The 25,706-nt window shown below is 41.9% G+C and overlaps 2 protein-coding genes across 13 annotated transcripts in view; one reads left to right on the forward strand and one right to left on the reverse strand.

The window, feature by feature from the left end:
• Positions 1-3,509: 3,509 nt before the first annotated feature.
• LOC139581686 (ankyrin repeat and SOCS box protein 12-like) lies at positions 3,510-13,009 on the forward strand. Of its 2 annotated transcripts, XR_011676270.1 has the most exons (6): positions 3,510-3,726; positions 9,520-9,679; positions 10,212-10,394; positions 10,612-11,140; positions 11,351-12,689; positions 12,733-13,009. XR_011676270.1 is itself a non-coding variant. In XM_071411713.1 (5 exons), the coding sequence occupies exons 2-5, from the start codon at positions 9,524-9,526 to the stop codon at positions 11,482-11,484; spliced, it is 1,002 nt and encodes a 333-aa protein (XP_071267814.1). In that variant the 5' UTR covers positions 3,510-3,726; positions 9,520-9,523; the 3' UTR covers positions 11,485-13,009. The 2 variants fall into 2 exon arrangements, 1 of the variants encoding a protein (XP_071267814.1); XM_071411713.1 differs by having other exon boundaries at positions 11,351-13,009.
• Positions 13,010-13,163: 154 nt separating this feature from the next.
• Positions 13,164-25,706, reverse strand: part of LOC139581685 (rho guanine nucleotide exchange factor 9-like) — an 83,468-nt gene continuing 70,925 nt past the window's right edge. For 8 of the 11 annotated variants that reach the window (XM_071411699.1, XM_071411702.1, XM_071411700.1 and 5 more), the window contains one exon: positions 13,164-22,500. In XM_071411699.1, coding sequence (XP_071267800.1) covers positions 22,322-22,500 — 179 coding nt within the window. In that variant the 3' untranslated portion in view covers positions 13,164-22,321. Of the gene's footprint in view, positions 22,501-23,785; positions 23,854-25,706 lie in introns of all 11 variants that reach the window. The other 3 variants (XM_071411701.1, XR_011676269.1, XM_071411703.1) reach the window with 3 other exon arrangements.

The raw sequence follows: 25,706 nt of genomic DNA on the forward strand, positions 1-25,706 counted from the left end.
TGTTGTAGAGGTGTGTTGTACCCTGTTGTAGAGGTGTGTTGTACCCTGTTGTAGAGGTGTGTGTTGTACCCTGTTGTAGAGGTGTGTTGTACCCTGTTGTAGAGGTGTGTGTTGTACCCTGTTGTAGAGGTGTGTTGTACCCTGTTGTAGAGGTGTGTGTTGTACCCTGTTGTAGAGGTGTGTTGTACCCTGTTGTAGAGGTGTGTTGTACCCTGTTGTAGAGATGTGTTGTACCCTGTTGTTGAGGTGTGTTGTACCCTGTTGTAGAGGTGTGTTGTACCCTGTTGTAGAGGTGTGTGTTGTGTTGTACCCTGTTGTAAAGGTGTTGTGTTATACCCTGCTATGGAGGTGTGTTGTACCCTGTTGCAGAGGGGGGTGTGTGTGTTGTGTTGTACCCTGTTGTAGAGGTGTGTTGTACCCTGTTGTAGAGGTGTGTGTTGTGTTGTACCCTGTTGTAGAGGTGTGTTGTACCCTGTTGCAGAGGGGGGGGTGTCGGTTGTACCCTGTTGTAGAAGTGTGTGTGTGTTGTACCCTGTTGTGGAGGGGTGTGTGTGTGTTGTACCCTGTTGCAGAGGTGTGTGTTGTACCCTGTTGCAGAGGTGTGTGTGTGTGTTGTACCCTGCTCAGGGACAGGGCTGCACACACACACACACACACACACACACACACACACACACACACACACACACACACACACACACACACACACACACACACACACACACACACACACACACACACACACACACACACACACACACACACACACACACACACACACACACACACACACACACACATTGCTGCAGCCCCATAGAGCGATACGACTGATAAATACCATGAAACTAAGCCAGAGTAGACCCAACAGAACATATATAGTTCCTATACCCAGACAAAGTGTCTGTCTCACATGTCTCATCTCCTCTGTGAACGTATTAATCTTCAGGGCAGAAGTAAGCTGTAAATGGACATGCTCTGGTTGAATTTGGGGCTGGGGCTGCAGGCTGGGGCTCTCCTGCAAGGTCCTCACACTCCCTCTTTTCCTTCTGCCTCTCTCTCCTCTCACTTGCTGCTGTAGTTTCTGTCTTCTGTGTACATTGTATGATCATCCTCCTATAACTCCGGCCTCCCCCTGAGGGCTGCTCTCCCCCTGCCTCTCCTCCAGTTTCTGGGTTCAGTTGATTGTTGACCTGTGTTATTCTCCTGCAGTAGATCTCCTGTGCCTAGTTCTCCTCCGTGCCTAGGGCCAAGAAAAATACCCTTTTCACGCCGCCGGAAATGCCACTTCCAGTCTAGGGAACACAACTTCCAGCAACATGGATTTGTTTAACAGTACGAGTTCTTTAACGTAACTTTGGCTTTCAAAGGTTGAACAAAACGACCTCATATCAAAAACAGTGGCCAGTATGTGATATTACTTTCAGGATTTTCTGATCAACTGACGTACAACTGAATGACGTAACGAGAGGCGTTGACAAAAGTTGGATTGACGCTAGCTAGCTAGCTTTACTGCTGCTGACGTTTGTTATTATATATATTTTTTTACATCTAACGTTTAGCCTCAACAAATATAGTAAAGTGCACAAAACGACAACGTACAAGTACAAATCTAACCTTGTACGTGAAAGAAAGAAAATGTTGACGCAATTGTGTATCCCCAAACGTTGTGATGAATTAGCTAGCTATTAGAATAAAAATACTTTAGCTAGCTAGCTACACACCCAAAACTACAACAGAAGCAACCATTTTCTTCTTGCGAGCGCAGTGCCGCTAACAATGATTATTCACCGCCACCTGGTGTAGTGGAGTGGGATAGATGAAGAGGGTCCAAAAAATGAGTTCAGTTATAAGGACAAAGTCATCTGAGCTATAAGAAAGCAATGGTTACATCAAATAATTTCCCTTCCCTGTGTTTTTTGAGAGGCGGAAACAGATTTCACCTCCCAAAATGGAATGTGTAGATCTAGTGGCATGCTGGAAAAGAATGCAAGATGCATGCCATACCTGTGCAGAGCTCTTCTTGATCATGGTTCTGAGGGCAGGGCTGTGTGAACAGCTGAACATGGTTCTGAGGGCAGGGCTGTGTGAACAGCTGAACATGGTTCTGAGGGCAGAGCTGTGTGAACAGCTGAACATGGTTCTGAGGGCTGGGCAGGGCTGTGTGAACAGCTGATCATGGTTCTGAGGGCTGGGCTGTGTGAACAGCTGAACGTGGTTCTGAGGGCAGGGCAGGGCTGTGTGAACAGCTGATAATGGTTCTGAGGGCAGGGCAGGGCTGTGTGAACAGCTGAACATGGTTCTGAGGGCTGGGCAGGGCTGTGTGAACAGCTGATCATGGTTCTGAGGGCAGGGCAGGGCTGTGTGAACAGCTGATCATGGTTCTGAGGGCAGGGCAGGGCTGTGTGAACAACTGATCATGGTTCTGAGGGCTGGGCTGTGTGAACAGCTGAACGTGGTTCTGAGGGCAGGGCAGGGCTGTGTGAACAGCTGATCATGGTTCTGAGGGCAGGGCAGGGCTGTGTGAACAGCTGATCATGGTTCTGAGGGCTGGGCAGGGCTGTGTGAACAGCTGATCATGGTTCTGAGGGCTGGGCAGGGCTGTGTGAACAGCTGATCATGGTTCTGAGGGCAGAGCAGGGCTGTGTGAACAGCTGATCACGGTTCTGAGGGCAGGGCAGGGCTGTGTGAACAGCTGAACATGGTTCTGAGGGCAGAGCAGGGCTGTGTGAACAGCTGAACATGGTTCTGAGGGCTGGGCAGGGCTGTGTGAACAGCTGATCATGGTTCTGAGGGCAGAGCAGGGCTGTGTGAACAGCTGATCATGGTTCTGAGGGCTGGGCAGGGCTGTGTGAACAGCTGAACATGGTTCTGAGGGCTGGGCAGGGCTGTGTGAACAGCTGAACATGGTTCTGAGGGCTGGGCAGGGCTGTGTGAACAGCTGATCATGGTTCTGAGGGCAGGGCAGGGCTGTGTGAACAGCTGATCATGGTTCTGAGGGCAGGGCTGTGTGAACAGCTGACAGTCTACAGCAGCTTCTCTGACAGTCAGACAGCTGCACACAGGCTATAAGATGGTTGCCAGTCACAGTGTAAACTAAAGAAATGGAGGTAATGACAGGCCTGTTACACGTAGACACAATACAGCACAAAACATTTATCTTATAGGATTCAAATACACACTGACACTTTATTAAAGATCTGAGAAACCTAAAGGGTTAAAGTTACTTTCTGTGAGCTTGGCAAGCCGAAATGAAAACAGACTGAAGTAAGCCTATCTGATTTCAGATCACACATCTGATGACATGTTTGCTGGTACAGGACACAGTGAAACACCACGGAGTGCCAAGGCCCCTGCCCACCAACCCAACTCACAGCCTGAGTGTCAGTGTCACCAGTCTTATCGCCAGTCTAATTATAACTCTCACAGTTCTCCAAGAATGGAAGTTTAGGTAGGTCTATCCGTGGGCCTAAAATTAGCCCCCTAGCAGCACCCAGCCAGCCAGACCCCCTCTCTGGTCTGCTGTGTTAGACAGTAACACACACCCGCCTCAGCTCTCAGACCCGAGTCCCTGTGTGGATACAGCAACACATTCCTCTTGGAGTCTTCTCCTCTTCTTCCATGTGACCGATGGACCATGGAGTTATTAAAGAGTGGAACGTTTTACTACCAGCGTCCTGAGTAACATTGTTGGCAGAGAGATCCCTGGTTGGTGACCCTGTGGGTGAGGTAAGTGGAAAGCATTGTTAACCACCATTTGCTGTGTGTCTCTGGGTCTTTGGATCACGGTAGCTATAGAAGGAGTTAAATGGGGAATGGGATTCTGTCTGGGATGTTTTTAACCCCAAATCTGTTGTCTTTTATCATATTTTCCATGATAGTTGTTTACGCAAATAGAGAAAAATATTCCGAAACATTTCATTTTTTTAAAATCAATCTCAACATTATGCCCTTTCTGCAAACTTGTGCAAACTCATATGATGAAGACTTTCACTAATTTAACCGTTATTTAGAAATGTCTATTTCAACAAGTGTTCATCCCACTTGGCTCCTAATAAAACATTTGCAGATGTCTGAGAGTAAATGAACTGAAAGAGACAAAAGGTTCATATGTAATACTGTGCATTGGGCTCTATGTGTTCTCTATCTATTCCTGTCTATTATCTATTCCTGTTTATTATCTATTCCTGTTTATTATCTATTCCTGTTTATTATCTATCACTGTCTCCATCTATTCCCTGTCTCTATCGATTCCTGTTTATTATCTATTCCATGTCTCTATCTATTCCCTGTCTCTATCGATTCCTGTTTATTATCTATTCCATGTCTCTATCTATTCCTGTCTCTATCTATCCCCTGTCTCTATCTATTCCTGTTTATTATCTATTCCATGTCTATTATCTATTCCCTGTCTCTATCTATTCCCTGTCTATTATCTATTCCCTGTCTCTATCTATTCCTGTTTATTATCTATTCCCTGTCTATTATCTATTCCCTGTCTCTATCTATTCCCTGTCTATTATCTATTCCCTGTCTCTATCTATTCCTGTTTATTATCTATTCCCTGTCTCTATCTATTCCCTGTCTATTATCTATCCCTGTCTCTATCTATTCCTGTTTATGATCTATTCCCTGTCTCTATCTATTCCCTGTCTCTATCTATTCCTGTTTATTATCTATTCCTGTTTATTATCTATCACTGTCTCTATCTATTCCTGTTTATGATCTATTCCCTGTCTCTATCTATTCCTGTCTCTATCTATTCCTGTTTATTATCTATTCCATGTCTCTATCTATTCCCTGTCTCTATCGATTCCTGTTTATTATCTATTCCATGTCTCTATCTATTCCTGTTTATTATCTATTCCCTGTCTCTATCTATTCCTGTTTATTATCTATTCCCTGTCTATTATCTATTCCCTGTCTCTATCTATTCCCTGTCTATTATCTATTCCCTGTCTCTATCTATTCCTGTTTATTATCTATTCCCTGTCTATTATCTATTCCCTGTCTCTATCTATTCCCTGTCTATTATCTATTCCCTGTCTCTATCTATTCCTGTTTATTATCTATTCCCTGTCTATTATCTATTCCCTGTCTCTATCTATTCCCTGTCTATTATCTATCCCTGTCTCTATCTATTCCTGTTTATGATCTATTCCCTGTCTCTATCTTTTCCCTGTCTCGATCTATTCCTGTTTATTATCTATTCCTGTTTATTATCTCTCCCTATCTCTATCTATTCCTGTTTATTATCTATACCTGTCTCTATCTATTCCTGTTTATTACCTATCCCCATCTCTATCTATTCCTGTTTATTATCTATCCTTGTCTCTATCTATTCATGTTTATTATCTATCCTTGTCTCTATCTATTCCTGTTTATTATCTATCCCTGTCTCTATCTATTCCTGTTTATTATCTATCCCTGTCTCTATCTATTCCTGTTTATTATCTATCCCTGTCTCTATCTATTCCTGTTTATTATATATTCCCTGTCTCTATCTAGTCCCTGTCTATTATCTACTCCCTGTCTCTATCTATTCCCTGTCTTTTATCTATTCCCTGTTTCTATCTATCCCTGTCTATCTATTCCCTGTCTATTATCTATTCCCTGTCTCTATCTATTCCTGTCTATTATCTATTCCCTGTCTATCTATTCCCTGTCTCTATCTATTCCTGTCTAATTTTTATTAATGTCTCTATCTATTCCCTGTCTCTATCTATTCCCTGTCTCTATCTATTCCTGTCTAATTTTTATTAATGTCTCTATATATTCCCTGTCTCTATCTATTCCTGTCTCTATCTATTCCCTGTCTCTATCTATTCCTGTCTCTATCTATTCCCTGTCTATTATCTATTCCATGTCCCTATCTATTCCCTGTCTCTATCTATTCCCTGTCTATTATCTAATCCCTGTCTCTATCTATTCCTGTCTATTATCTATTCCCTGTCTCTATCTATTCCTGTCTCTATCTATTCCCTGTCTATTATCTATTCCCTGTCTCTATCTATTCCCTGTCTCAATCTATTCCCTGTCTCTATCTATTCCCTGTCTATTATCTATTCCCTGTCTCTATCTATTCCCTGTCTATTATCTATTCCCTGTCTATCTATTCCCTGTCTATTATCTATTCCCTGTCTCTATCTATTCCCTGTCTATTATCTATTCCCTGTCTCTATCTATTCCCTGTCTCAATCTATTCCCTGTCTCTATCTATTCCCTGTCTATTATCTATTCCCTGTCTCTATCTATTCCCTGTCTATTATCTATTCCTGTCTCTATCTATTCCCTGTCTATTATCTATTCCCTGTCTCTATCTATTCCCTGTCTCAATCTATTCCCTGTCTCTATCTATTCCCTGTCTATTATCTATTCCCTGTCTCTATCTATTCCCTGTCTATTATCTATTCCCTGTCTCTATCTATTCCCTGTCTATTATCTATTCCCTGTCTATCTATTCCCTGTCTCTATCTATTCCCTGTCTATTATCTATTCCCTGTCTCTATCTATTCCCTGTCTATTATCTATTCCCTGTCTCTATCTATTCCCTGTCTATTATCTATTCCCTGTCTCTATCTATTCCCTGTCTATTATCTATTCCCTGTGTCAATCTATTCCCGGTCTTTTATCTTTTATCTATTCCTGTCCGGAAGCACAGATGAGCCCTGGCTGGTACAAACCCAGTAAGTTTAGCTATGCCGGTGTGTCTGTATTCTCCATGTCTGTGTCTGATGCTGGTGACAACACAACATTCCCTACGAGGATCTATAAAGTTTATTCATTAATTTAATTATTTATATTCCCCTCCCCTCTCTCTCTCTCTTTCTTTTTGTCTCTCTCTCTCTTTCTCCCTCTCTCTTTCTCTTTCTTTTTGTCTCTCTCTCTTTCTCTCTTTCTTTTTGTCTCTCACTCTTTCTCCCTCTCTCTCTCTTTCTTTTTGTCTCTATCTCTATCTACCATTCTCTCTCATTCTCTTTCTTTTGTCTCTCTCTCTCATTCTCTCTCTCTCGTTCTCTTTCTTTTTGTCTCTCTCTTTCTCTTCCATTCTCGCTCGTTCTCTTTCTTTTTGTCCCTCTCTCTCGTTCTCTTTCTTTTTGTCTCTCTCTCGTTCTCTTTCTTTTTGTCTCTCTCTCTCTCTACCGTTCTCTCTCTCTCTCTCTCTCTCTCTCTCTCTCTCTCTCTCTACCATTCTCAATTCAATTCAATTCAATTGACTTTATTGACATGGCAAGTTATTATTACTTACATTGTCAAAGTATACATATCGAAAAATTTAAATAAAATATATATGTATATATATACACAAAATATATATATATTTATATATAAATAAATGGTGGGATTAACAGCAATAATAATAGTAGTAGTGGACATGGGATTACCATTAATAACAGCTACAACAACAATATTAATCAGAACAACAATACATTAAAGCAACAGTAGTAGACCAGTGTCAACATGACTGAGAAGACACATGACCTGGTACGAAAGACAAAACAAAACTAAGCTAAATGGGAAATATTATCAACATTACTTTGCATTTTTCACTGGCTGTCCCTCAGGCTGTGGCAGGAGGACACATATTTGGCTGCCAAAACTGCACATTTTGGCTTTTCACCCAATAAATATTTGAATTTTTCTTCATCTTTTATAGTTTCAAATTCTTTGTATTGAATTATAATTTTGGGAAAGAAATATGCTCTTAGGTCTGAGTATTTGTCACAGTGTAGTAGGAAATGCACTTCTGTCTCTACCTCTCCCCTGGAGCAGAGTGAGCACAGCCTGTCCTCCCTGGGCAGCCAGGTTTGTCTGTGACGACCGGTCTCTATAGCCAGACTGTGCTCACTGAGTCTGTACCTAGTCAATGTTTTCCTCAGTTTTCTATCAGTCACAGTGGTCAGATAGTCTGCCACCATGTACTGTCTGTTTAGAGCCAAATAGCATTGAAGTTTACTTTGATTTTTTGTGGTGTCTTTCCAATAGGTTATATATTTTTCTTTTTGTTTTGTGATGATTTGGTTGGGCCAGATTTTCTGAGGGCTGTCCCGAGGCTCTATGGGGTTGGTTTGGGTTGGTGAACTGAGCCTCAGAACCAGCTGGCTGAGGGGACTCTTCTCTGGTTTCATCTCTTGACATTGTAGAGCTGTGTGATGGAATGTTTTAGGGTCACTTGTTTTTAGATGGTTGTAAAATTTGATGGCTCTTTTTTCTATTCGAATGAGGAGGGGATATTGGCCCAATTCTGCCCTACATGCGTTATTTGGAGTTTTTCTTTGTACTTGCAATACAGTCTTGCAAAACTCTGCATGCAATACTTCAATTGGATGTTTGTCCCATTTAGTAAATTCATTATTAGACAGCGGACCCCATACTTCACTGCCATATAGAGCAATTGGTTCTATAACTGATTGAAAAATTTTGAGCCAGATTCTAATTGGAATTTCAATTTTGATGTTCCTTTTAATGGCATAGAATGCTCTTCTTGCTTTGTCTCTCAGCTCATTCACAGCCATGTGAAAGCTACCTGTGTTGCTGATATTTAGTCCTAGATATGTGTAGTTTTTGGTGTGTTCTAATAGAACTGTGTCCAAATAGAATTTATATTTGTCATCCTTATTTCCGGACCTTTTTTGGAATATCATTATATTTGTTTTTTTTAGGTTAACGGTCAGAGCCCAAGTCTGACAGAACCTGTGAAGATGATCTAGGTGTTGCTGTAACCCCTCTTTAGTGGGAGACAGCAGCACCAGGTCATCTGCGTACAGCAGACACTTGATTTCAGTGTTGTGTAGGGTGATACCAGGTGCTGCCGATTCTTCTAATGTTTTTGCCAATTCATTAATGTAGATGTTAAATAATGTTGGACTTATTGGGCAGCCCTGTTTCACTCCCCGCCCCTGAGAGAAGAAGTCTGTTTGCTTGTTGCCAATTTTAACCGCACATTTGTTTTTAGTGTACATTGTTTTAATAAATAAAATTCTCTCTCATTCTCATTCTCTCTCTCTTTCTCTTTCTCCCTCTTTCTTTCTCTTTCTTTTTGTCTCTCTCTCTCTCAACCGTTGTCTTTCTCTCTCTCATTTTCTTTCTTTTTGCCTCTCTCTACCGTTCTCTCTCTCTCTCTCTCTCTACCATTCTCATTCTCTCTCTCTCTCTCTACCATTCTCTCTCATTCTCAATCTCTTTCTTTTTGTCTCTCTCTCTCTTTCTCTCTCTCTCTTGTTCTCTTTCTTTTTGTCTCTCTCGTTCTCTTTCTTTTTGTCTCTCTCATTCTCAATCTCTTTCTTTTTGTCTCTCTCTCTCTTTCTCTCTCTCTCTTGTTCTCTTTCTTTTTGTCTCTCTCGTTCTCTTTCTTTTTGCCTCTCTCTACCATTCTCTCTCTCTCCCTCTCTACCATTCTCTCTCTCTCTCTCTCTCTCTCTCTCTCTCTCTCTCTCTCTCTCTCTCTCTCTCTCTCTCTCTCTCTCTCTCTCTCTCTCTCTCTCTCTCTCTCTCTCTCTCTCTCTCTCTCTCTCTCTCCAGATGGATGAGTTGTAACTGTTATAGCTATAGTAACAGTATGGTCCTAGACAGTATCAACACAGCCACCAACCCTCTCAAGATGAGTCTAATGGATGTGTCCAAGATCTTCTCTCTGCTTCAACCCAAGGAAGAGGATGAGGAGGACAATGAGCATGGCCAGGTACAACCAATGAGCTTGCAGTGCTTTGTAACTTAGCAACCTATCACCGGGACAGCATCAGTAGACTTCCACAGCATCAGACCCACTGGGGTGACTTCCCAAGTCTACATGGGTGTGACCTAACTAGGGTCGTATTCATTAGGATACTCTGTAACAAAGAGTTTCAAAATGATGTCCAACAGAAAACGTCAACGAGCATATCTTATTGTTGGGGTGGCAGGTAGCCTAGTGGTTAGAGCGTTGGACTAGTAACCAAAAGGTTGCAAGATCGAATCCCCGAGCTGATAAGGTAACAAATCTGTTGTTCTGCCTCTGAAGAAGGCAGCTAACCCACTGTTCCTAGGCTGTCATTGAAAATAAGAATATGTTCTTAACTGACTTGCCTATTTAAATAAAATAAAAATATCTTATTGAACAAGTTCAGATAGTATCTCTATGTTTTGTTTTGAGTGTAGTGAATACCACCCAGCAGTGCAACCCAATAACACTGTGTATATGGTAAGTGGAGGTATAATACTGCTCTGTTCCCCAGGCTCTGAACCAGGCAGTGAGCAGTGATGACGTGGTGCTGGTAGCTGAGCTGTTGTCCCAGGAGAGCTACAGAACGTGTATCAACAGCAGAAGCGGCTGGGGCATCCCTGTTACCCCCCTACGGACCGCCGCAGCACACGGCCAACTGAGGTGTCTGGAAGTGCTGCTGGAGCACGGAGCGGAGGTGAGATATGGTGATAGAAGACTCTGGGCTCTCTTCTCCAACCCAGACGCCTACTCCTGACATGGTTAATCATACGGTTGATCCAGACAGCGGTCATTTACTCTGTGCTACTGTACAAACACGTTGTGACAACTGCTGATGTAAAACAAGGGCTTTCTAAATAAATGTAATTTAACCTATTGATTCATTATTGTTTGGTGATTGATTGGTTTTGCAGGTGGACAGTCTAGATGTGAAGGCCCAGACCCCTCTGTTTACAGCGGTCAGTGGTAAACACCTGGACTGTGTTGTGGTCTTACTAAAGGCTGGAGCCGACCCCAACGGCAGCCCGTACAACAACTGTTCCCCGGTGCTGACCGCCGCCCGCGAGGGAGACGTGGAGGTCCTCAGGGAGCTGCTTCAGTTCGGAGCCGAGGTCGACGTCTGGCCAAAAGTCCCTGAGTGGGCCTCCAACGCCACAGCCTGCAGGGGACCCCTGTACATATCCGCTGTATATGGACACCTGGACTGTTTTAAGCTGCTACTGCTCCACGGGGCTAATCCTAACTATAACTGTAAGTCAGAGAAGATGCTGGCCAGGATCAAGGAGCCCAAGACGGTGTTGGAGATGTGTCTGAGGTATGACTGTGGAGTGGAATACATACAGCTGCTTATAGACTTTGGGGCAGACGTGTATCTGCCCACGTTGATTACTGACAAGACCACCAAGCAGAACGAAGCGGTGGTGCTGCTGCTCAAGGAGAGAGGTGAGAACATCACACACACTTGTTAAATAGTTATTACAGATTCGTTTCATTTGTTGCACAAAAGTTATACATTTGTTACATATTTGACTCTCACATATTCAGTCTGTTCTGTATCTCTAACTGATTGACGGTTGTTAATGATGAGAACATTGGAGCGTTTCTCGAATTTCACTGAATTAATAAGGAACCTCTCCTGTGTTTTGTTTCCAGTTTGTCCCAATACTCTGATGTCACAGACACGGCGTGCGATTCGGAGCTACCTCCCCGTGGTTAATAAAATGACATCCATAGACCGCTTGGACATTCCCCAGATACTGAGGAACTACCTGAAACATCTCACCTGACCTCTATCTCCTGACCTCTGAACTCTGTATGATGAAGATGATGTCACAAATGGATACCCTATTTGGCTGTGTCTCAATAGTGGATTCCTCTGCTTCATCTCCACTGTTCTGAAAACACATTTTAGGTGAAAGCAATACGGAGGAGGATTTCTGCAAAATGTAAACAAAAAGTGTGATAATTTCATACTTTTTTTCATCTTCTACTGTCTCTACTGAGTGCATCATGGGCTGCAAAGTCCAGTTTGTTTTGTTTTTATTGGAAGTGTGAATAATAATTATGCCAAGTTTGCCTTTGAATAGTTGTAGAGGTTTAATTATAAGAAACATATTTATTTAACTTAATCTCTGTGATTGAATTCAGCAAATTGTGCGTAAATGTAATCATTGGAAATTGGTTGAAGTCTACTGAAAACATGGTTTAAGACACTGCCCTCTCCTGGACAGTTAGATGAGTGCACAGAGCTTCACGAGAAACATTTTGTAAAACCATGAGTAACCACTAGGTGTCAGACCACCACTGTAAATGTATTCTCCGTCTATGAAATCACTGCTCACCGTTTGAAAGTAATCTTTAGTCAAGCTAAAAACAATGTCATTTGTGTAATCTCGCTCACATTATGAGTGACCTTGCTGAAGACTGAAGTTAGTTCCCTGAGTTAATTCTGGGGCTTTAGCTCAGTGACATAGTCTTGTGGAGTGCAAAAACCCAGGTTCAAACCCAGTCAGTCAAACCCAGGTTCAAACCCAGTCAGTCAAACCCAGGTTCAAACCCAGGTTTAAACCCAGTCAGTCAAACCCAGGTTCAAACCCAGTCAGTCAAACCCAGGTTCAAACCCAGGTTCAAACCCAGTCAGTCAAACCCAGGTTCAAACCCAGGTTCAAACCCAGTCAGTCAAACCCAGGTTCAATCCCAGTCAGTCAAACCCAGGTTCAAACCCAGTCAGTCAGACCCAGGTTCAAACCCAGTCAGTCAAACCCAGTCAGTCAAACCCAGGTTCAAACCCAGTCAGTCAAACCCAGGTTCAAACCCAGTCAGTCAAACCCAGGTTCAAACCCAGGTTCAAACACAGTCAGTCAAACCCAGGTTCAAACCCAGTCAGTCAAACCCAGTTTCAAACCTGGTTTCAAACCTGGTTTCAAAAAACAAATAAAGCAACATCTCATGGCACAACGCCTCTCCCCTATTTGACCCAGATAGTGTGTGGGTATGCATTGATATGTATGTATTGATATGTATGTATTGATGAGTATGCATTGATATGTATGTATTGATATGTATGTATTGATGAGTATGCATTGATGAGTATGTATTGATATGTATGTATAGATAGTTTGTGTGTATGCATTGATATGTAGGCTACGTGTGCCTTTAAAAATGTATGTAGTTCTGTCCTTGAACTGTTCTTGTCTATTGATGTTCTGTATTATGTCATATTTCATGTTTTGTGTGGACACCAGGAAGACTAGCTGCTGCTTTTGCAACAGCTAATGGGGATCCTAATAAAATACCAATACCAAAAAAAAACAGGTTTAAACCCAGTCAGTCAAAGGAGCAGCAAACAAACAGGAAGAAGACATTGCCTTATTTGAACAGAAGAATTCATACACACACAGGATATGACATCACATTACAGGATGAGGATATCCTGTCTAACGTCCCCATTGACCTTACGACACAGTTCAGTATATAGAGGTTTTAATTTCAACTAAAGTACAGTTATATCAGATGTGGTTCAGTTTTTACAGTGAAATACAACGTAATAATTCCCAGTGCTCTTTGATTACATCAAAATATATAGACTTCTCGACGCTCCACATTCACAGTTTCAGCATTTGAATAGGCATTACTTAGTTTCAGAGTTGGTTTTTTCCATTTCTACAACATATCAAAACAAACATAATCGAAGGCCAAAGAGAAAATATATGTTCCTGCTATTTGTACTGTACAAACATGGTGATGACATTTCAGACTGACAGATAAAATGGAAGTCATACCAGAGTCCAAACCCCCCTCCCCATTCTAGATGGCAATGTGAATGTACAGTGAATAGCCTAGTAGCTCCAACTAAACCTGTTACTTGTCTTGTTATCTGTTTCAGTGTCCATACATTAGTACCCTGACGGTTCTGAAACCACATACTACTGTATAACCAACTAGAGAAAAGCAACAAGGGTTTGTAATGATGACTGTGTGTACGTCCCAATGGCACCCTATTCCCTGTATAGTGCACTCCTTTTGATCAGGGCCCATAGGGACTATATAGAGAATAGGATGCCATTTGGGACCAAACCAGTGCATCGTATGTATAATGTCTAGATTTCTACTTCCTTTTAGCCCTAAATATAGACTCACCCGGCCAACAACAGATCCTCATACTGTCCACGTCTAAACCAACAACAAACATATCATGTTAATATCAACATATTATACCATATTACATTTCATAAATATTTGTGCTATTATTGGGAGGTAAATAAATAGTGTCTCCTAAATGCACCTTAAAGAATCCATGACTGTGTTGAGTAGAGCTGCTGACATGAATATATCCACGATGATGGTTACATATAGCTCCTTCTACCAGGTTTCTTATTGGTTCAGCATAAATACATGCTAACACCATATACAGTAGATAGATCTACTATTTGGTGTGCTGTTGCCATAGGAAAAAAATGACCCGTTTTACCTTGAATCTGTTCTGCAGGAGTGGTAGAATATTCTATCAATAGTCAGTGCATGGCAGAGAACTAACTGATCAAATTACACAAATATTTATCAAAGTATCAACTACAGCAGTGTTATGTTAATACTGTTAACCACTAATCAATTAATTAATTATTGATTAATAGCAAACCACAATTCAATGTTATAATAATATTATTATGGCATGTCAGTGGATTCATATTCTCTACTGTTGTCTGTCATGAATAAATATAATCCCTTGAGAGAGGGAAACAGTATCTAATGGCCTAGAGAAAACATCATATCATTACATGGAATGAAACAGTATCTAATGGCCTAGAGAAAACATCATATCATAACATGGAATGAAACAGTATCTAATGGCCTAGAGAAAACATCATATCATTACATGGAATGAAACAGTATCTAATGGCCTAGAGAAAACATCATATCATTACATGGAATGAAACAGTATCTAATGGCCTAGAGAAAACATCATATCATTACATGGAATGAAACAGTATCTAATGGCCTAGAGAAAACATCATATCATTACATGGAATGAAACAGTATCTAATGGCCTAGAGAAAACATCATATCATTACATGGAATGAAACAGTATCTAATGGCCTAGAGAAAACATCATATCATTACATGGAATGAAACAGTATCTAATGGCCTAGAGAAAACATCATATCATTACATGGAATGAAACAGTATCTAATGGCCTAGAGAAAACATCATATCATTACATGGAATGAAACAGTATCTAATGGCCTAGAGAAAACATCATATCATTACATGGAATGAAACAGTATCTAATGGCCTAGAGAAAACATCATATCATTACATGGAATGAAACAGTATCTAATGGCCTAGAGAAAACATCATATCATTACATGGAATGAAACAGTATCTAATGGCCTAGAGAAAACATCATATCATTACATGGAATGAAACAGTATCTAATGGCCTAGAGAAAACATCATATCATTACATGGAATGAAACAGTATCTAATGGCCTAGAGAAAACATCATATCATTACATGGAATGAAACAGTATCTAATGGCCTAGAGAAAACATCATATCATTACATGGAATGAAACAGTATCTAATGGCCTAGAGAAAACATCATATCATTACATGGAATGAAACAGTATCTAATGGCCTAGAGAAAACATCATATCATTACATGGAATGAAACAGTGGAAGGTTTGTAAAATAATGGCAAGCAGGTTGGTTGTTAAAAGAGAAAACCAAATCTTCAAAGAGTTAATCTCATGTGTCATGCAGAACTCTGGATGCCATAAAACATCATGCATCTACCTGGTACTGAGGATAGAACTGGGTCTCTGGTACTGAGGATAGAACTGGGTCTCTGGTACTGAGGATAGAACTGGGTCTCTGGTACTGAGGATAGAACTGGGTCTCTGGTACTGAGGATAGAACTGGGTCTCTGGTACTGAGGATAGAACTGGGTCTCTGGTACTGAGGATAGAACTGGGTCTCTGGTACTGAGGATAGAACTGGGTCTCTGGTACTGAGGATAGAACTGGGTCTCTGGTACTGAGGATAATACTGGGTCTCTGGTACTGAGGATAGAACTGGGTCTGGTACTGAGGATAGAACTGGGTCTCTGGTACTGAGGATAGAACTGGGTCTCTGGTACTGAGGATAGAACTGGGTCTCTGGTACTGAGGATAGAACTGGGTCTCTGGTACTGAGGATAGAACTGGGTCTCTGGTACTGAGGATAGAACTGGGTCTCTGGTACTGAGGATAATACTGGGTCTCTGGTACTGAGGATAGAACTGGGTCTCTGGTACTGAGGATAGAACTGGGTCTCTGGTACTGAGGATAGAACTGGGTCTCTGGTACTGAGGATAGAACTGGGTCTCTGGTACTGAGGATAGAACTGGGTCTCTGGTACTGAGGATAGAACTGAGTCTCAAATGGCACCCTATTCCCTATATAGTGCCCTACTTTTGAACAGGACCCATGGAGCTCTGGTCAAAGTAGGGCACTATATAGGGAATAGGGTGCCATTTGAGATGTAAACCTAGAACTGAAACAACACTGTTGGCTGTCTCCAACGCAAAATACCAATATTGTAATATAATATATGATCTGTTGTTTACACAGTATGCACATGTAGCTAGCTGCTAGTCACACGTAATATGACTGTTCTGTCTGTTTCCTCACCATTTTATGTCAGCTAGCTTCTCAAAACTGGGGACGTTGAATTGGAAAATAAAAATAAATGTGAATAAACCAAATGCTGACTAACTAGACAGTCGTCTCCCACCATTATGTCCTTCTGTCAAACCCTCTACGTCTTTCATTAACACACGCAGGACATCAATAGGACAACTGATTAAAATCTAAATGAAATGATTCCATCTAAATGTTATGTAAATAATCTTAGAGTTTGTCAGACAATAACAGTAAAATGTCCCTCACATTCAACAGATCCACATCCCCAGTGCAATGGTGTTGTACTACAATAACAGCCTGGAATACACACTGGATATATCTCTGTTTCCCTGGTATATTCACAGTGATATTCACAGTGATATTTAGAGTGATATTCAGTGATATTCAGTGATATTCAGAGTGATATTCAGAATGATATTTAGAGTGATATTCAGTGATATTCAGTGATATTCAGTGATATTCAGTGATATTTAGTGATATTCAGAGTGATATTCAGAGTGATATTCAGAGTGATATTCAGAGTGATATTCAGAGTGATATTCAGCGATATTCAGTGATATTCAGAGTGATATTCAGAGTGATATTCAGAGTGATATTCAGTGATATTTATAGTGATATTCAGAATGGTATTCAACGCGATATTCAGAGTGATATTTAGAGTGATATCCAGAGTGATATTCAGATGGTATTCAACGCAATATTCAGAGTGATATTCAGAGTGATATTCAGAGTGATATTCAGAGTGATATTCAGAGTGATATTCAGAGTGATATTTAGAGTGATATTCAGAGTGATATTTAGAGTGATATTCAGAGTGATATTCAGAGTGATATTCAGTGATATTTAGAGTGCTATTCAGAGTTATATTTAGAGTGCTATTCAGAGTGATATTTAGAGTGATATTTAGAGTGATATTTAGAGTGATATTTAGAGTGCTATTCAGAGTTATATTTAGAGTGATATTTAGAGTGATATTTAGAGTGATATTTAGAGTGATATTTAGAGTGATATTCAGAGTGATGTTTAGAGTGATATTCAGAGTTATATTTAGAGTGATATTTAGAGTGATATTTAGAGTGATGTTTAGAGTGATATTTAGAGTGATGTTTAGAGTGATATTCAGAGTGATGTTTAGAGTGATATTTAGAGTTATATTTAGAGTGATATTTAGAGTGATATTTAGAGTGATATTCAGAGTGATGTTTAGAGTGATATTCAGTTTTATCACTGTTAGATAGCATCACTGTCAGATAGCATCTCTGTTAGATAGCATCACTGTTAGATAGTATCACTGTTAGATAGTATCACTGTTAGATAACATCTATGTTAGATAGCATCACTGTTAGATAGCATGTCTGTTAGGGCATCTCTGCTAGATAGAATATATGTTAGGGCATCTCTGTTAGATAGAATCTCTGTTAGATAGCATCTCTGTTAGATAGCATATCTCGTAGATAGCATCTCTGTTAGATAGCATCTCTGTTCGGGCATCACTGTTAGATAGCATCTCTGTCAGATAGCATCTCTGTTAGATCGCATCTCTGTTAGATAACATCTCTGTTAGATAGCATCTCTGTTAGATAGCATCACTGTCAGATAGCATCTCTGTTAGGGCATCTCTGTTAGATAGCATCTCTGTTAGATAACATGTCTGTTAGATAACATGTCTGTTAGATAGCATCACTGTTAGATAGCATCTCTGTTAGGGCATCTCTGCTAGATAGAATCTATGTTAGGGCATCTCTGTTAGATAGCATTTCAGTTAGGGCATCTCTGTTAGAAAGCATCTCTGTTAGATAGCATCTCTGTTAGATAGCATCTCTGTTAGATAGCATCTCTGTTAGATAGCATCTCTTTTAGGCCATCTCTGCTAGATAGCATCTCTGTTAGATAGCATCTCTGTTAGATAGCATCTCTGTTAGGCCATCTCTGTTAGATAGCATCTCTGTTAGGGCATCTCCGTTAGATAGCAATTTTGGTAGGGCACAGTTAGGCTGTGTCCCAAACGGCACCCTATTCCCTAGTTTTGAACAGAGCCCTATGGGGACTGGTCAAAAGTAGTGCACTCTATAGGGTATAGGGTGCCATTTGGGATGCATCCTTCGAAAGCATCTTTGTTAGGGCACAGTTAGATGTCTGTCACTGTTTCTGCTTCTACAGTGGAACATGGCTCGGGGCTATGTGAAGATATCTTACCCAACATTTACTAGTACGATGGATTCTTGGCTTTTCCAAGTACTGTATCATCATCTATGTAACATATGGTAAATCTACTACTGTGCATTAGGACTCTGGGGGGGCTGGACTGGGGGAGGGGAGGGATATTTTCTGCTGGACATGAGGTTATCGACTAGCCACGTTGCCATATCTGTTCTGCTTCAGCTAACTCCTCTGTGTTATAATAGCAGATGAAGTACAAACCAATCTGGCAACCTGGCTAGTAATGTAGTAAAACCTACTGCAGGGGGTGACCAACCTACCTCCTGGAGAGATTTAGCCTCCTGCAGGCTTTTGTTCCAGCCCTGCTCTAACACACCTGATTCAAGATAATCAAGGTCTTGGGGACCAGCTGGTTAGTAGTCTGGTGTGTAGGAGCAGGGTTGGAATAAAATCCTGCAGGAGGGTATCTCCAGGAGCATGGAATCTCTCCAGACGGATGGTATCTCTCCAGGAGGAGGGAATCTCTCCAGGAGGAGGGTATCTCTCCAGGAGGAGGGTATCTCTCCAGGAGGAAGGAATCTCTCCAGGAGGGATCTCTCCAGGAAGAAGGTATCTCTCCAGAAGGAAGGTATCTCTCCAGGAGGAGGGAATCTCTCCAGGAGGAGGGTATCTCTCCAGGAGGAGGGTATCTCTCCAGTAGGAGGGTATCTCTCCAGGAGGAGGGTATCTCTCCAGGAGGAGGGAATCTCTCCAGGAGGAGGGTATCTCTCCAGGAGGAGGGTATCTCTCCAGGAGGAAGGAATCTCTCCAGGAGGGATCTCTCCAGGAAGAAGGTATCTCTCCAGAAGGAAGGTATCTCTCCAGGAGGAGGGAATCTCTCCAGGAGGAGGGTATCTCTCCAGGAGGAGGGTATCTCTCCAGTAGGAGGGTATCTCTCCAGGAGGAGGGTATCTCTCCAGGAGGAGGGTATCTCTCCAGGAGGAGGGTATCTCTCCAGTAGGAGGGTATCTCTCCAGAAGGAAGGTATCTCTCCAGGAGGAGGGTATCTCTCCAGGAGGAGGGTATCTCTCCAGGAGGAGGGTATCTCTCCAGGAGGAGGGTATCTCTCCAGGAGGAGGCTTGACCACCACTGATCTAAAGCAATTATTCTAGGAACACTTTCTAGAGATACCAGAAATCAAATCATCCTTTTATTAACTTTTTTTTACTGAAATAAAAACATAAATTACACACAATTTTTTCAATAATTAATTCATTTATGGCCTATAAGGCAAACAAAATGACATAAAACTATAATATAATATAACTCTAATAATTGTTTTATATCACATTGTCGTGAGTATTGGAGATACAACGATATATCACATTGCACAAGTTGGCATACGGTAGTTTATTTCCATCAACTGGTATCATCTGATATAAAATGTGTTTCTGTATTTGTTTCTAAGTATGAACATGGCTTACACTTTCTTTTGGAAAATAATTAATATGAGAGATTTTATGCACTTAAAATTCTAACTTTGAAAGAACAAAACGTAGACATCTAGTGGTTATTTCTCTCTAGTGTACAACATTCTCCCCCTGAAAAACCCTTCAGAACTTGACCTGAAAGCTGACTGCAGTTTGATGCCCTCCCTGTTAGTGCATTATTCTTTGTTGTGTCTAAAACAACGGGAATGGTTGGCTGTGCTTTTCTCAACATATGGAGATTAAACAAAGCTATTAAAAACATTTTTTTGATGTTAATTACTTTACAGCTGAACCAAATGAAAGACATGTTGAATCTGTCATATACTTTTGTGATTTTTGTCATTTCAGTCAAGGAATCAGATGACAAGTGTTGGTCCAATCAGACAGACAGGTGAGACAGACAGACATTCTACCTGTCTACAGCTCAGTACTCAGACAGACAGACATTCTACCTGTCTACAGCTCAGTACTCAGACAGACAGGTGAGACAGACAGACATTCTACCTGTCTACAGCTCAGTACTCAGACAGACAGGTGAGACAGACAGACATTCTACCTATCTACAGCTCAGTACTCAGACAGACAGGTGAGACAGACAGACATTCTACCTGTCTACAGCTCAGTACTCAGACAGACAGGTGAGACAGACAGACATTCTACCTGTCTACAGCTCAGTACTCAGACAGACAGGTGAGACAGACAGACATTCTACCTATCTACAGCTCAGTACTCAGACAGACAGGTGAGACAGACAGACATTCTACCTGTCTACAGCTCAATACTCAGTGCTGCGTCATCTGTTCTGTCTGTTTTAACTGGTTCAAAGGAAACACTTTGTGACCTAACACTCAGCCTCTGTGGTTGAACGCGATGATTTTACCCTGTCAACAGTGTTTGGTGCGTAGTAGAAAATGTAAATGTTGTATTGATGTTACGGCTATTGATTACTTCCCTGACCTGCCGTAACATCATGGATAATGGCAGACATCCAACTAGATGAGTCTCATATAACAAAAACATAGTCAAAAAGAAGAGAGGGAACAGAGAGAGATGGCACAGAGAGAGAGCGAGGGAACAGAGAGAGAGGGAGGGAACAGAGAGAGAGGGAGGGAACAGAGAGAGAGGGAGGGAACAGAGAGAGAGGGAGGGAACAGAGCGAGAGGGAGGGAACAGAGAGAGGGGGAGGGAACAGATAGAGAGGGAGGGAACAGAGAGAGGGGAGGGAAAAGAGAGACGGGGTAAAGAGAGAGAGAGAAGCAGAGAGCAAAGAGAGAGATAGACAGGGATAGAGGGGAGGGAGGGAGAAAGACAGAGAGAGAGAGAATGAGAGAGAATGAGAGAGAGAGAGAGAGAGAGAGAGAGAGAGAGAGAGAGAGAGAGAGAGAGAGAGAGAGAGAGAGAGAGAGAGAGAGAGAGAGAGAGATACAGGGTATAGAGAAGAGCGATAGACTATTTGCACATCATTACAACACTGTATATAGCCATAATATGACATATGAAATGTCTCTATTCCTTTTGCGAGTGTATTGTTTACTGTTAAGTTTGTATTGTTTATTTCAGAAAGATAGACAGAAAGATAGACAGAGGGGATAGAGAAAAGAGAGAGAGACAGAGAGAGAGAGAGATGGTCTGACCAGTCTTTGATGGGACAGGTGATGCTGACAACAGAACTTCTGAGAAACATCAGAACCAGCCAACGGCTCTCCTGTCAGTCAAAGTGGTACCCTTCCCCACTATGTAGGGAATAGGATGCCAACTCAGCCTCATTGTTACAGTGCACCTCAGGCCACAATCACAACAACATAGTCCTCACAGACACACACATCAACACAACACCTGTCATCTACACAATCATACTGTACTGCAGGTAGGTGGACTCACTAGTTCTGGTAAAGGAACATTAAATATGCTTACTTCAAATATGGAAAAACGCCAGAGCCTGAAAATAACAAAATAAAAGCTATCTCCATGAATCCAGGACATTCAGATGGCGATGGTGGGGTTGAGGGTTGTAGTAGTGGATTCCTGTACAGTACAGTTCAGTAGGGAACAGTGGTGTCTACTGGAGGAGAGAAGCATTGGAACCAAGAACAGTTAGAATGAAGTGAAGAAGTTAGAATCCATAGTTCTCCAGGCTCCTGGGTGACAACTCACAATTAAACTCACAATGAAAATCCACTGGTCCTTCCTTCAGTGGTTCTTTTTTTCGTCGTCAATTCTTCTTCACGGGATGACGATGATGTAATCCTCCAAACTTTTTAGTTTGAGTGTTTCTCAGAAAAAATAGATGGTCCTTGGAAAGAGTCTGTTTCTCTATTTCTTAAACGGTGTTAATCTAGTAAAATTGTTGAGCCAGAAAAGAGACTGGCCTCGTTTGGATTGACTGAATTCAAAAACCTCTGCTTGTGCCAAGTTCTCTGTTAGGTCATACTGTCCCAGGGGTAGGGGGTCCTGGGGAGGGGGGTAGGAGGGGGGCACGCACCTGTTCACACCTGCAAGGCAGGTGCAGAGTAGGGGGCAGGAAGGAGGAAGCAGAGTAGGGGGCAGGAAGGAGGAAGCAGAGTAGGGGGCAGGAAGGAGGGAACAGAGTAGGGGGCAGGAAGGTGGAAGCAGAGTAGGGGGCAGGAAGGAGGGAACAGAGTAGGGGGCAGGAAGGTGGGAACAGAGTAGGGGGCAGGAAGGAGGGAACAGAGTAGGGGGCAGGAAGGTGGAAGCAGAGTAGGGGGCAGGAAGGAGGGAACAGAGTAGGGGGCAGGAAGGAGGAAGCAGAGTAGGGGGCAGGAAGGAGGGAACAGAGTAGGGGGCAGGAAGGTGGGAACAGAGTAGGGGGCAGGAAGGAGGGAACAGAGTAGGGGGCAGGAAGGTGGAAGCAGAGTAGGGGGCAGGAAGGAGGGAACAGAGTAGGGGGCAGGAAGGAGGAAGCAGAGTAGGGGGCAGGAAGGAGGAAGCAGAGTAGGGGGCAGGAAGGAGGAAGCAGAGTACAGGGCAGAGGCAGAGAGCAGAAGTCAAGGGGTGGAGAAGTGGATAGCCAGAGAAACATGGTCAGTATCGGATCAGAAACAGAACATTGTACACAACATCTAGTCATGCTTTCACAACAAACAGGCAACTACAACTATGTACTACGTTGTTCATCACTGTGTTATTGTTGTAGCATATAATATTAGACAGATATGATATATGATCATATGATGATGCTGGAGGATGGAAAATACACATCTCTGCTCTAGTAATGACACAAGGGAAAACTAGAGATGCTATTCAAACAATCCCTGAATCAGGCAAACACGAGGACCCGGAAAAATAACACTCTTCCAGCACAAATATGAAATCCGGCGTTTCCATTGGCGATGGAGAAACAAGTGTTATTCCGGCTTTGCTGATTACATGTTTGATTGAATAGCACCCCAAGACTAAGGAAAGTAAGCGGCGATCAAAATAGATTGAAAAGAACAGAAAGCTGTTGGACTACAATCTAGGAGCATCACAACAACTACTCCACAGCCAATATCAAACCGTGAATAATCAATATTTGATGATGGAAAATTGAAAAGTTGCCATGGCATGTTGAAAAACACAGTGTCGTTGTGTTGTTAACTGATGAGAGACTCTGTTTCTCTATGGAGATATCGGAGAGCCTTGAGAGTAAAATAGAACATACTAGATCAACATGCTCCGATGCCATTGGTAATCATAGTAGTTCTGATTTCTTATCAGTTGCCATGGCATCTTGTTACATTATCTCTACAGTAAACAAAACTCTAATGAATGATATACCTTTATCATTTTCAAACCATGTCCATAAAACAAGGCCCTCTTTCTCAAGATGATATCTAACAATGAATCTGAAAATTCAAGAGCAGTACTTCACCTTGTGCCAACCGTGTAATACACACACAGTTACTGTCAAACCACAATGTAACACACACACAGTTACTGTCAAACCACAATGTAACACACACAGTTACTGTCAAACCACAATGTAACACACACACAGTTACTGTCAAACCACGATGTAACACACACACAGTTACTGTCAAACCACGATGTAACACACACACAGTTATTGTCAAACACAGATGTAACACACACACAGTTACTGTCAAACCACAATGTAATACACACAGTTACTGTCAAACCACGATGTAACACACACACAGTTACTGTCAAACCACAATGTAACACACACACAGTTACTGTCAAATTACGATGTAACACACACACAGTTACTGTCAAACCACAATGTAACACACACACAGTTACTGTCAAACCACGATGTAACACAGACACAGTTACTGTCAAACCACAATGTAACACACACACAGTTACTGTCAAACCACAATGTAACACACACAGTTACTGTCAAACCACAATGTAACACACACAGTTACTGTCAAACCACAACGTAACACACACAGTTACTGTCAAACCACAATGTAACACACACACAGTTACTGTCAAACCACAACGTAACACACACAGTTACTGTCAAACCACAATGTAACACACACACAGTTATTGTCAAACACAGATGTAACACACACAGTTACTGTCAAACACAGATGTAACACACACACACAGAACAGTACAGTACCGTGACACACCAAACCAAACACAACACAGTTCTGACACACATCCAGGGCTCTATTTTAACAAGCCTAACCCAGTGGTACATCGCTGGTAGTAGCGCTATAGGTCCTGGGGTGTGTCAGAAATATCTTTGCTATTTTTACAGTCCAAACTTTGAGGAAAATAGCTGTCGGTGTTTAAATAGCTGTCGGTGTTGTGAAAGGGCTGGTGTTGACGAATAAACAAGTTGCAGGTGTGTCTAACCTCGACTTATTTACCTCGACTAACCTGTACCCCAGTATATAGTCTCATTACTAACCTGTACCCCAGTATATAGTCTCATTATTAACCAGTACCCCCAGTATATAGTCTCATTACTAACCTGTACCCCAGCACATTGACTCATTACTAACCTGTACCCCAGTATATAGTCTCATTACTAACCTGTACCCCAGCACATTGACTCATTACTAACCTGTACCCCAGTATATAGTCTCATTACTAACCTGTACCCCAGCACATTGACTCATTACTAACCTGTACCCCAGTATATAGTCTCATTACTAACCTGTACCCCAGCACATTGACTCATTACTAACCTGTACCCCAGTATATAGTCTCATTACTAACCTGTACCCCAGCACATTGACTCGGTACCGGTACCCCCAGTATATAGTCTCATTACTAACCTGTACCCCAGCACATTGACTCGGTACCGGTACCCCCAGTATATAGTCTCATTACTAACCTGTACCCCAGCACATTGACTCGGTACCGGTACCCCCAGTATATAGTCTCATTACTAACCTGTACCCCAGCACATTGACTCGGTACCGGTACCCCCAGTATATAGTCTCATTACTAACCTGTACCCCAGCACATTGACTCGGTACCGGTACCCCCAGTATATAGTCTCATTACTAACCTGTACCCCAGCACATTGACTCGGTACCGGTACCCCCAGTATATAGTCTCATTACTAACCTGTACCCCAGCACATTGACTCGGTACCGGTACCCCCAGTATATAGTCTCATTACTAACCTGTACCCCAGCACATTGACTCGGTACCGGTACCCCCAGTATATAGTCTCATTACTAACCTGTACCCCAGCACATTGACTCGGTAC

The sequence above is a fragment of the Salvelinus alpinus genome, chromosome 7 (genome assembly GCF_045679555.1).
Source record: "Salvelinus alpinus chromosome 7, SLU_Salpinus.1, whole genome shotgun sequence".
In the NCBI taxonomy this organism is placed as follows: Eukaryota; Metazoa; Chordata; class Actinopteri; order Salmoniformes; family Salmonidae; genus Salvelinus; species Salvelinus alpinus.